At 40.0% G+C, this 11,572-nt stretch overlaps 1 protein-coding gene across 1 annotated transcript in view; it reads left to right on the top strand.

The window, feature by feature from the left end:
• Window positions 1-11,197, top strand: part of ACVR1 (activin A receptor type 1) — a 75,352-nt gene extending 64,155 nt beyond the window's left edge. The window contains exons 9-11 of the mRNA XM_063318343.1: window positions 775-972; window positions 5,570-5,700; window positions 8,750-11,197. Coding sequence (XP_063174413.1) covers window positions 775-972; window positions 5,570-5,700; window positions 8,750-8,884 — 464 coding nt within the window. The 3' untranslated portion in view covers window positions 8,885-11,197. The remainder of the gene's footprint in view (window positions 1-774; window positions 973-5,569; window positions 5,701-8,749) is intronic.
• The last annotated feature ends 375 nt before the right edge of the window (window positions 11,198-11,572 follow it).

Below are 11,572 nucleotides of genomic sequence, written 5' to 3' on the forward strand. Positions count from 1 at the left end.
TTGAATTTCCTACCAGCATTTTATATGACAATAATGGATTTCTCTTTCAAAAACCCTACACAAGCTTCCTTAAAGCTTATAACAATAGAGTATGCAATGCTGAACCAAGTTTAGGGTTATTAAAATAAGCTGTGGTAAGGCACGAGCTTATGGACTCTCTCCCTTCCTCCAGTTCACTGTGAGAAGATCATATTCTTTTGCTTATTTTTACCATAGTAAAGTGTTGCATCCAGACCAGAAATTATAATAAAAATCCATCATGGTTGGTGAAAACAAGCCAGCTTCAATCAGTTGTGGTTTGAAGTTCGCTTGTTTCCACTACATCATTTATTTGGAGTTTGAGCTATGTAGTAAATACTATCTAATTTCAAAGGGAAGGTTTTTAAACTTCTTATAGCCACATGGTAGGAGAGAGAGCAGTGTGTGAGCCCAAGGCTCTATTTTCACAGTGGTAATTCTGGCTGGGTACCCATGGGCTATTCACTTATTGCTGCATTTGCTGTTACTGTTCTGTTTTTCCACCTGAGTCTGCCTGCTTTCTGGATGATAAACACGTAGCTATATCGCTGAAATGTACGTGGTTTGATAACAGATGAGCTGAAACTCGTTTCTCTGCTTCCATTCCATATCAGTGACTTGTCTCACCTGTGAAATTATGCAGCAAACTCAGCTAACTTCTTCAGGGTTTTTTCCCTCCTAAAACTATCACAGGCCTAACTTAAAAGAAAGTAAAAGGAGACACCTTCACAGCTACTCTTCCCTTTGTACTTATAGGCCTCTCCGTCATGCATTCTCAAAGTACCAATCAGTTGGATGTTGGGAACAATCCCCGTGTAGGTACCAAGCGCTACATGGCCCCAGAAGTCTTAGATGAAACCATTCAGGTGGACTGCTTTGACTCCTACAAAAGAGTTGATATTTGGGCGTTCGGACTAGTCCTCTGGGAAGTAGCCAGGCGCATGGTTAGCAATGGTACGTAAATGCGAATTCAGTTTAATCTATTAAGTTTAAATGCTTTATCCTGCTTTTCTACTTAAAAAGCACTTTAGCTGGCTAACAAGATAAAATATGCTGAAAATGTATATGCTGAAATACCAGATAGCCAGAAGGGTGAAAATTAGCAAATCAGCTAAAGGAGGGAAAGCCAAGGGGGAAAGACAGACAAATCTTTTATCTTTACACCTGAAAACTGAGGAATTCATGGCTGCCATGACAACCATGAGTGTGTCCAAGTTGTCATGGTCCCAACTCACACTGAGGGACATCCGTATGTCTGGTCTTTGCCTTAGGGGCAACTACTGTATGATTACAGGGTGGAGGACATTAACATATGTTCAGCCATGGTGTCATGAGTAAGGATGGCGAGCAGGGGGCTCCCATCCAGACTGTCAAGCGCATGCGTAGCACTGATGAATTGTTCAGCCATTCAAAGAGACACAGATTGGGACCGCCTTAACCCTTGGGGGTTATATGTCTGGGTTTTCCCCACGCTTCTTCAGTTTGTTAGGATTCCTGTTAAGTACTAGCAATAAATATTAGAGACCAGTTCCTTGTCTCAGTGTGTTTCCTGGTTGTTAGGACACATGGTCAGATCACTGGTTACCTTGAGGCTTATAGCCACCACTGCCATCCATAGGGTAGATGGACCCATTCAGTTGGTCCACTCCAGGTAATTAATAAATCCAATTGGTTTCCAGTTGGGGAATTTCCCGGAGATCTAGTGGGCAGCTCTGTTCAATGTCTTGTTGACCTCTAGAATATAGAGGCAAACAAAAGCATTCAACAGGGTTTCTCCCAACAGTCTTTCCCAGTGTATCAATCCAGGAGTGAAGACCACCTGGAAGCTTCAGCTGGTCTAGAACGAAGTGGCACAGGCAGCAGTGGGCATGCCTCAGTATGCCCATATAACATACCTGCTTCATGAGCTGCACTGGTGGCCAGTTTGCTTTCAGGTGCGATTCAAGGTGCTAGTTGCTGCCTATAAAGCCCTACATGGCATAGGGCATGGTTTCTTGAGGGACTGCCTGTCTCCATTAGTAGCGAAGCCTTCTCCATAGCAATGCCTGCCCTCTGGAATGAAGTTCCTCCCAAGATTTGAATGGCTCCCACCCTGCTGGTGTTTGTTTTGTTTTGTTCTCTATATAAACAACAATAAAACTAATACAAACTAAAAAAAAAATAGGAAAAAAAACAAAAATAGAAAAGAAAGAAAAAATAATATAGTAAAGAAAAAGAGAACGGATTTATCTTTTTTGGTGGCACAAGTATAGCCGAACTACTCAGAGCTTTCCCATTTGACCTTTTATGAGCTCTTCAGCTGTGCTGAGAAGGGTCAATATTGAGCAACCAGAATGATTTGGGAACACGGGGAGGGTTTGGAACATCTTAAGTAAGGGAAAAGAGAAAGCCTTTTCACCTTTCTATTAGGGAAAAAATGGTAACTGCTGAAGGGGGGATTAGAAATAAGCATAATGTGGAAAATGGAGATAGTGTCTCTTTTCATTGCATTAGCTCTAACCTGAATTTGGTTAACTGCAAGCTCAAAATAAACCTTTTTTTTTTTTAATGCCATGCAGTGCAAAATATAGCCCTGCTGGATTGCAGTCCCACCATGAGCCCCAAGCTGAGGATGGCTGATTTTATAGGCATAGATCCCTTACAGGACCCCTATCTTTATTTATTATTTATTTTGTAGGTTCGAGGACAGTTCTCTTTAAGGCATTTTCTTTTCTTCTGGGGAAATGAAAAGAAAGTGGGTCAAGGTTCATTGTGACAGTATTATGACAGAGTAGCTCAGAGGTTAATATTGCCCTGCTGGCATTCTTCAGTGCCTCTGGAATCAGCTGCAGTCCCCTAGGTCCTTGAAATTTTGACTACACTAATTGTCTTTTTAGTGTTTTTTAAATGCATTGGAGTAAAAGCCAGACAACTGCTTCTTTTATTGTAATATGTTCAGCTTTTAACATACAAAGAGCGATTTGGTTCTATAAATGGAAGTCCTGTATTGAACAGACCTTCCCAGTTGATGCCTCCAGCTGTGTCTATAACAACCTGTTCTACGTGTACAGACGCACTAACTGAATCTCTCTGCCAAAAGATTGCTGTGTCTCACGAAGTCTGGAAATGGTTTTGATTTTGAACATTTGGAAAGCATGTCTCCAAAACTGGGAGGCTTTGTGATTGTTGGCTTGCTTCATATCCCTAATAAGTTTCGGAAGATGCTGTAGTGTACAGTGTCCTCCGGTCAGAGGCCATGCTGATAGGGTATTCCTGGAAGTTCACGGCTGAGGAACCTAACAGTAACGTGCACCTGAGAAGCCCCATTTGTATTTCTCAAGGCTGTTCATCTGCATGGCAGGAAGATCAGGCACATTCCTCCTCCCCACTTGTTTTTTCTTGGGTTTTAATCTTTTAGTCAAATAAAGAGTCCTTGGAAACTTGAAAATTTTGCAACGGTGTTGTAAAACTTCAGTTGGGCTAATAAACAACCTGCCTTTAGGGTTTTGGATTATTTTTCTCATGGCCAACACAATTTGTATTTGAGAGAAGTAATAGCTTCAGAATTAAGCAAATCCAAACTGCGGAGTTTTGAAATGCAATGACATAATTACAAACTGCCAGATAAAATAAGTTTTCTCTTTATTTCTATCTGCTTTTTAAAAATCATGTATGACAAAACTCTAATGGCAGGCAATATTTCCGAATAGAAGGTTTTCTTAAAAGAGGTAAACTAATGGTAGACTAAAGATTTCATGACAAGTAATCGTGTGTGTGTGCCTGTCTTCTCATCGCTAGACTTTTCTAAGAGTAAATTGCCATATTTATGTTTTTAAAATAAAATACTGAATTGATCTGAACATTTCCTCCTGAAACTTGTTGAAGTATTATTGTCTTTTATTTTGAGAGTTTTTCGAGAGACCTTTGAGACAGTTGAGAACTGTTGAGAGCTTTTCAATTGTGGTGGACACAAACCCCCCTTCCCAAATAAATAACGTGAGTGTGACATGTATAATAGTTGTACATGACCAACTCATAATGGGATTAAAATTAAGATATAGTCCAAAGGGAATGTTGAATTGGAACACACATCAAGCCACCCTGAATATTTCTGCAGTTAAAATATATAGTGCAAAATCATGTTATTTATTTGGGGAGGGGGCTTTGTGTCCACCACAATTGAAAAGCTCTCAACAGTTCTCAGCTGTCTCAAAAGTATCTCGAAAAACTCTCAACAGTTAACTATAGCCATAAAGAAAACAATACCATAAACATAGTTAAATCATAAAAATCAAACAGTACAAGAGCTCCATCCACAATGCTGGTGGCATCACTTTGTCCTCTGTAGGCTCTTCAGAACAGTTCTCTGTTCAAACACTTAACAAAAGCCAGTGTGGGAGCCGGTCTGATTTCCAGGGGGTGGCTCTTTCATAATGCAGGTGCACTCACTGAGAAGCAGTGCCTGTAAGCCTCAGCCCCTCCCCTCCCCTCCCCTTGAGAAATAGAGAACCAATAGTTTCTCCCAGGTTGGATGGATCAGGCAGGCTGAATCTGGCTGGAAAAGGTGGTCCTGCAAATACCTTGGTACCAAGTCATAAGGGCTTTATAAGTTAAAGCCCTTATGACTTGGCACCTTATTCATCATTTTGAATTGTACCCAAAAACTAATCAGAGCCAGTGCAGGCCGAAGCACTGGTGTGATGTGCTTATACTGACATACAGGAACCAAGAACAGTAGTGCTGCGTTCTGGACCAGCTGCAGCTTCAAAGTCATCTTCAGAGGCAGCCCTGTTTAGAGCACACTGAAGTAGTCTAAACAAGGAGTGATGTGGGTAAAGTCCTGTCATTCCAAGTAGGACCCCAAAGCTGGGCAAAGATCCTCATGGCTGCCATCTGCACCTGCCCATCCAGCAGTAGCCATAAGTCCAGAGGATCCCCAAGTCAGAGACCTGCATTTGTGGGTTACTGCCGTTCCATCAAGAGGCAGCACCAGAATTTATCATTATCATTATCACTGATGATGTATCATACAGTAGCAGTCACTATTCCAGTAAAACACCTTATTTGTTATAGGCAGTTGTGATCAACTTATTCTGAACTTCATGCTGGTTGTTTTGGGAAGGAGCAGTGATTAATCTTACACTGACTTCATCCTATTCTTTCAAAATTACTATCCTGCCCCACTCAGCATCTTCTGAAGTCTATGCTGGCTAGTTTGGGTCTAGATAGCTGGTGCAGAATATGTGAAAGCATGTGTAAAGAAATATTAAGTTCTTCCTCTTTCCAAATCTGTAATAGCTTTGCTGCTTTGTCATATATATGATTTGTTTTCTGTACATGTACATGTTTGTAGAGTCAAGAACTCTTTTCTAGTCCACAGGGAGGCCCGGCTGAGTAATGCTTTGGTTGTATTGTGCTCTTAGGATTTCATTTCATAATATCAGTGAGATGTTGCAAGAGCTTCCAATTGGCAAAGCTTAAACCTTTGTAATAATATGTGAACTTTGTATTGCTAATGAACTTCTTAAAATATATTGGTGCAATAACGTATCTCTTGTGTTTTTGGTCATAGGTATAGTTGAAGACTACAAACCTCCATTTTATGATGTAGTTCCTAATGATCCTAGTTTTGAAGATATGAGAAAAGTAGTTTGTGTGGATCAGCAGAGGCCAAATATTCCCAACAGATGGTTTTCAGACCCGGTAAGTGTGCTTGCTGTAATGGGTTGATATATTTTCTACTTGATCATCTGTTAAGAATTGTTAAAACCATCTGCTGTTTAGACTATAGGCCAAACTAGATGTGGCAGCAGTAATTACATTTGTTTAATCATCCATCTTTCCCATTCATAATACAGCAAGGGGTGGTCATATTTTTACAATAAAAAAGGCATGTGGGCAAAGGAGCTGAACTTCTCACCCCTGAAATCTATTCACCATTGGCACTTTTACTATGGTCTACTTTGGAAGATGAGGGATTTGGGTGAAGGTAGAAATAATGTAAGGGACGCGGTGGCGCTGCGGGTTAAACCGCTGAGCTGTCGATCGGAAGGTCGGCGGTTCGAAACCGCGCAGCGGGGTGAGCTCCCGTTGTTAATCCCAGCTCCTGCTCACCTAGCAGTTCGAAAACATGCAAATGTGAGTAGATCAATAGGTACCGCTTCGGCGGGAAGGTAACGGTGTTCCGAGTCGTCATGCTGGCCACATGACCCGGAAGTGTCTATGACAACGCCGGCTCCAAGGCTTAGAAACGGAGATGAGCACCGCCCCCTAGAGTCGGATTCGACTGGACTTTACGTCAAGGGAAACCTTTACCTTTACTAGAAATAATGTGGGAAAGCCTTGGCTTCAGCCCTCACTTCTGGTACTTTCCATTCTATTTATATTGAAACTGGGAAAAATGTGTCATCTGAAAAATCATTGGAGAAACAACTGTGCTAGTCACGGTTACATGTTGAAAGAGAGAAATTTGCAAACTGAATCATCTTTAAGAAAAATTGAAAAAAGCTTTCAGGCTTTTAAAAAATCTGAATTTTTTATATACATTGTTGCTTCTCCCAGTGTAAAATATCACTAACAAGATCTTGATATCATCAGCAGAGACATATAGCCTATCGCTCCCAGGACGGCATAATAGTTTTACCTATATATTTACAAATTGTACAATGCAAACAGAATATACCTATCTAAGACCAGGGAGGGAGTTTTCCATTGAGTGGCCCTGCAGAGCCAACTGGAGGCATAAGCCATTGGGCAGGAGACAGGAAGAAGATCTTGATAAGGTGAAACCATTCTGGGCTCATTCATCAGCGAGAGATGAAGCTGTTACAAAAGGCTTGAATATTTTGCTTCAACCACCAGTTGACTTGAGACTGCCAAGCCAAAGGAAGTATACTTTACATCAATTATGGGCTGTTCAGTTGTATGAGCTTCTAGTTTCTGTATACCCCCGATGTGCAGTTGTTTCCCTGTTTTACATCTCCTCTTCCAACAGTGGCCTCTCTCCTTCTTTCCCATAGGCCAGTTGAGACAAATGCTTCTGAAAGCTCTTTGGAGAGGCATTTGAGGCTCAGGAAATGCTGGCGGCCCCATTACTACTTCTCTGTTTAAATATTGAAGCAACTTTTTTTAATTAAAAAAAGTTATTCATGAGTACTGTATGATTCTCCCTATAGAAGATGGGGAAGACCAGAAAAAAAGCAAGCTTTAGGCTGGTGCTGAACAGAAAAGGTCATTTGTAAAATGCTCCACAAGTTTGAATTATTTTTTCTTAGGGCAAACAAGTCAGGACACTTGTTTTCTTTTAAAAAGAGCAAGAGAACGCTCTTTGGAGACTCTTTCTTTCAAATGCTTTCGGCTTTTTATGATTTTCCTGTTCATGTGTACCTTATAGCTCAAAATGAACTTGGGAAAAATCTGCTTTTTAAAATATTTTTCCATTTTATTCTCATCGTCCTCTTATAGTAGGATTAGGGCTTATTAAATGAAGTACATTGATGATAATTCTTTATCTTTCCAGAAAAAAAGAAAGTGTCCCTCATCATTGTTTCGTTTTGTGCCTTCGAGTCAGTTTTTGACTCCTGGAGACTGCCTGGACAAGTCCTTGCAGTTTTCATGGCAAGATTTCAGAAGTGGTTTGGCATTGCCTGCTTCCTAGGGCTGGGAGAGAGGGACTGACCCAAGGTCACCCAGCTGGCTTCGTGCCTCAGGCAGGACTAGAATTCTCAGTCTCCTGGTTTCTAGCCTGGCGCCTTCATCACTACACCAAACTGGCTCTCCTCATCTTTATACCTTCTTTTTTGATATACATTTCACTAAAAATGGCCAGAACCATATCCCATAACAACATTTTGAATTTTTCCTCACTTTTTCATCAGTGCTATGGCCACATAGCTTCCTTATTAGCGATTTTTTCAAAAATGTTACCTGTTCAGTAAAGAGATGTTGCTTTGGCTGCAACAGATTAATAAGGGTCACTATTCCAAAAAGTTGTAGAAAGCTTTTTAACTTTCCATGTAGAATTAGTTATATTTCTCCGGTAAGTACCAACAGGAATAGCTTTATGTAAATTGAAATATTGCTTAGAGTTGGAAGCAAAATACCAAGTGCTACTTTGGTTCTTTAAAAAAAAACAGCTCATGGAGACAATCCTTGTGTAGACTACTCCTTATGGTGAGCAGTTCCTAGGAAGGTACCTTGTGGAGATGCTAATTTTTGTGAACCACCAAATAAGATTTTTTTTAGATTTTTTTTGATCTTGCCTTTATTATTTTTATAAATAACTCAACATGGGGAACATACTTCATACTCCTTCCTCTTCCTGTTTTTCCCACAACTACCACCACCCTGTCAGGTGAGTTGGGCTGAGTGACTGGCCCAAAGTCACCCAGCAGGTTTTTCATGCCTAAGGTGGGACTAGAACTCCCAGTCTCCTGGTTTCTGTAGTTTCTTATAATTTCAAACAGCTGCCATCTGCCACTGATCATTTCTGTGTGTGTGAATTATGTTCAGTGTTGAAACTGATTGCACGTCCCAGTTTGGGTCAGACCATGGCTTATAGTAATGATTACTTAGAGTATAAACAATAGTTTAAGCCTCAAACTGTGGTTTGAAGCTAGTGGTGTTTTCTGTATTGTGTGTGCTCAGTAACTGTTTTCCATGGTGCAAACAGAGCAGTGATAGTAACTGTGGTTGGAGCAGTGCCTTCAAAATACTCTGCTCTGAATAGCTGTCTGTGTGTTTACCTTTTCAGACGTTAACTTCACTTGCTAAGCTCATGAAAGAATGCTGGTATCACAATCCATCGGCAAGATTAACAGCTTTGCGTATCAAAAAGACGTTGACCAAAATTGACAATTCCTTGGACAAGCTCAAATCTGACTGTTGATAAAAAGCCACAAAGAAGGACATACAGCTTGCTGAACTCTGGGATTCGGTTCCAAGTGGCTTCAGGCATCAGCACAGTTGTATACCCAACCAGCCATCTGAGAGGAAACAGAGCCATGCGAACTTCAATGAGAGCCTGTCGTGGCATTTGTGCAAATGGCCAATCAGTAAAGGCTTCAGGCAGAGTCTGTGGTGGCCTATGGAAGAAGACAGAGGAGTCCTAAGACAAAATTGGGGCATTAGAATCATGGCTTTTAATTTTTCTTTTAATTCATAAAAAGAAACAGAGTTAATTTGATGCTTCCAACTTTGATACATGGAAGCGGTCAATTTTAATCCACAACATTGCCTGCGTTTCTCTTCTTGCACTAGGGGATTCCTTGCATTCCTTCCTTGCACTGTTACAGTTTAATTTTAAGGAACTGACTTGCCAAAAATAGGATTGGCTCTGTACTCCTTGATCTATGTTTTTGGATATTAGGAAATCAGTTTGGGCAACTGAACCTGTAACTGACTCTTCTCCTCTCTCTCTCTTTTTTTATTTTGTTAAGCTGCATTTTACATAGGTGTACTGTTTACAATAATGCTGGACACTAGGAATTATTGTTGATGAGGAAACATGCAGATTTTATTTATTACTAGTGCATTTAACAGTTTTTAAAAAACTGAGAAAAGTGCATACAGTTAAAGTTTATTTTTATGTAGCTTCTATCATTTCTTACAGCCGCCTTTTGGTAATATCATATAATCTGAATTGGTTCTGTTTCTTTCCCCTGTTGAATCATTTAGACATTTTAATCACAATTTTTTAAGTGCTTCACATTTTATATGCGTGTGGTCTGTAACATATATTTTCAGTCCAAAATATGCAAAACATTTATATATAAATATTATATATATAAATATATATCTAAATATAAAGCCATTACCCAAATTATGTCACATCTAGTACCTTATTGATTTAGAAGCGCAGGGATCAAAAGAGCAAAACAATAGGTCGTGAGAAAGTGCTGCTTCCCCCCCTTTCCCCAAAGCTATATGTATTGAGCATTTAAATGCTGACAAGGAAGAAATTACTGTTTTAATTTGCTTTTTTTCCCTGCTGAGTAGAAAGAGAATATTTCCCAGTGAAACGGAAGGGGAGTATTCTGTTAGTGCCTCTTAGGCTTAAGGTGAAGGTGGTGTGTTTAAGGTGAAGCATCACCAGCATATATCTGTTGGTGATTCCCACCCTGTGCTGTGCTGGAAAGTCAGCTGTCATGCTCTTTGGCCCATGGGATGGAAGGGATGTCTCTGAGGTTTGGAATGCTGGAGCAGCCCCTCACACAGGGGATGCCAACACTGAGTGTCCATTCTGGAGCTGTGACCTCATAATGGCATGGATTGTTGGACAATGTATTGACGAATCAGATTATGTGTTCTGGCTGCTTTTAAATATCCAGTTTCCCAAGTAAACAACTTTGATTCCAGTGCCTTGCCTTATACAATAGGTACTCTCCTTTTGAAGCCTTCCAAGTAAAAGCTAGGGATGCTGAACCTAACAGACCTTTGAACATTAAACCAGCACAATGCCACAGGCTTGTCTAGAAACAGGCTGAATGGACTTGGTTTCAAATGAGAGTATTTTAAATAGGACAGGACAATTGAGGCTTCCATTAACCCCTGTCCTAACTTACATGCTTCAATAACATATGTGTACAAGAGCTTTGGTTTGGACAGCTATATGCTCAATGAAGTACTACTGCTTTCACTAAAAGGAGATATGACCATCATTCGTATAGTATTGGATAGATATACCATGATTTATTAGGATTTATTTGCATCTCCTATGTAGAGTAGATTTTCAAATGTTACCTCTGCAGTGCAGAACCTGCCAAGCAGTCCCAAAAGTAGCATTTGCATTGACTGTAGATAGGAACTAATTCCCCACCTCAAAAATTCCCTGCTTGCAGAAAAGTAGTTAAATCACTTCTTCCTCATATTTAACACCAGAAACTACAATTTTGTGGCCCTAGGTTCACATAAAAGGGGCAACTGATATGTGAATAAGCAAAGAGTAATGCTGGAAAGGACCCATTAAAAATGGTGTTTGATATACTTCTTCCTAAGCTTTCTATAGTTTTGATAAGCAGCTTGGTATTTTCTAAGAGAATTGTAACTTGTCCAACTCACTTTCACTTGTTAAAATGCTTGATGGCAACCAGAATCAAAGAAAAAGGAATGAGAAGTTACCAATTTTTAATAAACTCCATTTAATAATGATGAACTTTTCCAAGAGGACTGGCTATCCATCTAATAAATACTCAATCTTTAACTTGTTTGTATGGCTATTTAACAATATTTACAGGTTGATGGAGTTTCGGTGCATCCACAAACTGATTTGCTGATTCACTTTAATACTCTTGGTAGATCTTTTTGTCTTCAAGTAGTCCTAAAATGAAGAGGATTACAATGCAGTTGGCACACTTTACAAAAAGTGTAGAAAAAATCTAGGGGGTCACTGCTGCTGTAGAAAGAATGGGTTTGAGTTCATATCATATCTGGAATAGGAGCTGCAAGAGCTGTGCAATACGGTTCAAATCTGAAACATTTTAAGTTGGAAATACCTATAGCACTGGAACATTTCCTGTGAAGTTGAAACAGCCTGTTTTGAATGTGGAACAGCTGTCTCTAACCTGAAACAGGGCAT

The sequence above is a fragment of the Candoia aspera genome, chromosome 1 (genome assembly GCF_035149785.1).
Source record: "Candoia aspera isolate rCanAsp1 chromosome 1, rCanAsp1.hap2, whole genome shotgun sequence".
Taxonomy (NCBI): domain Eukaryota; kingdom Metazoa; phylum Chordata; class Lepidosauria; order Squamata; family Boidae; genus Candoia; species Candoia aspera.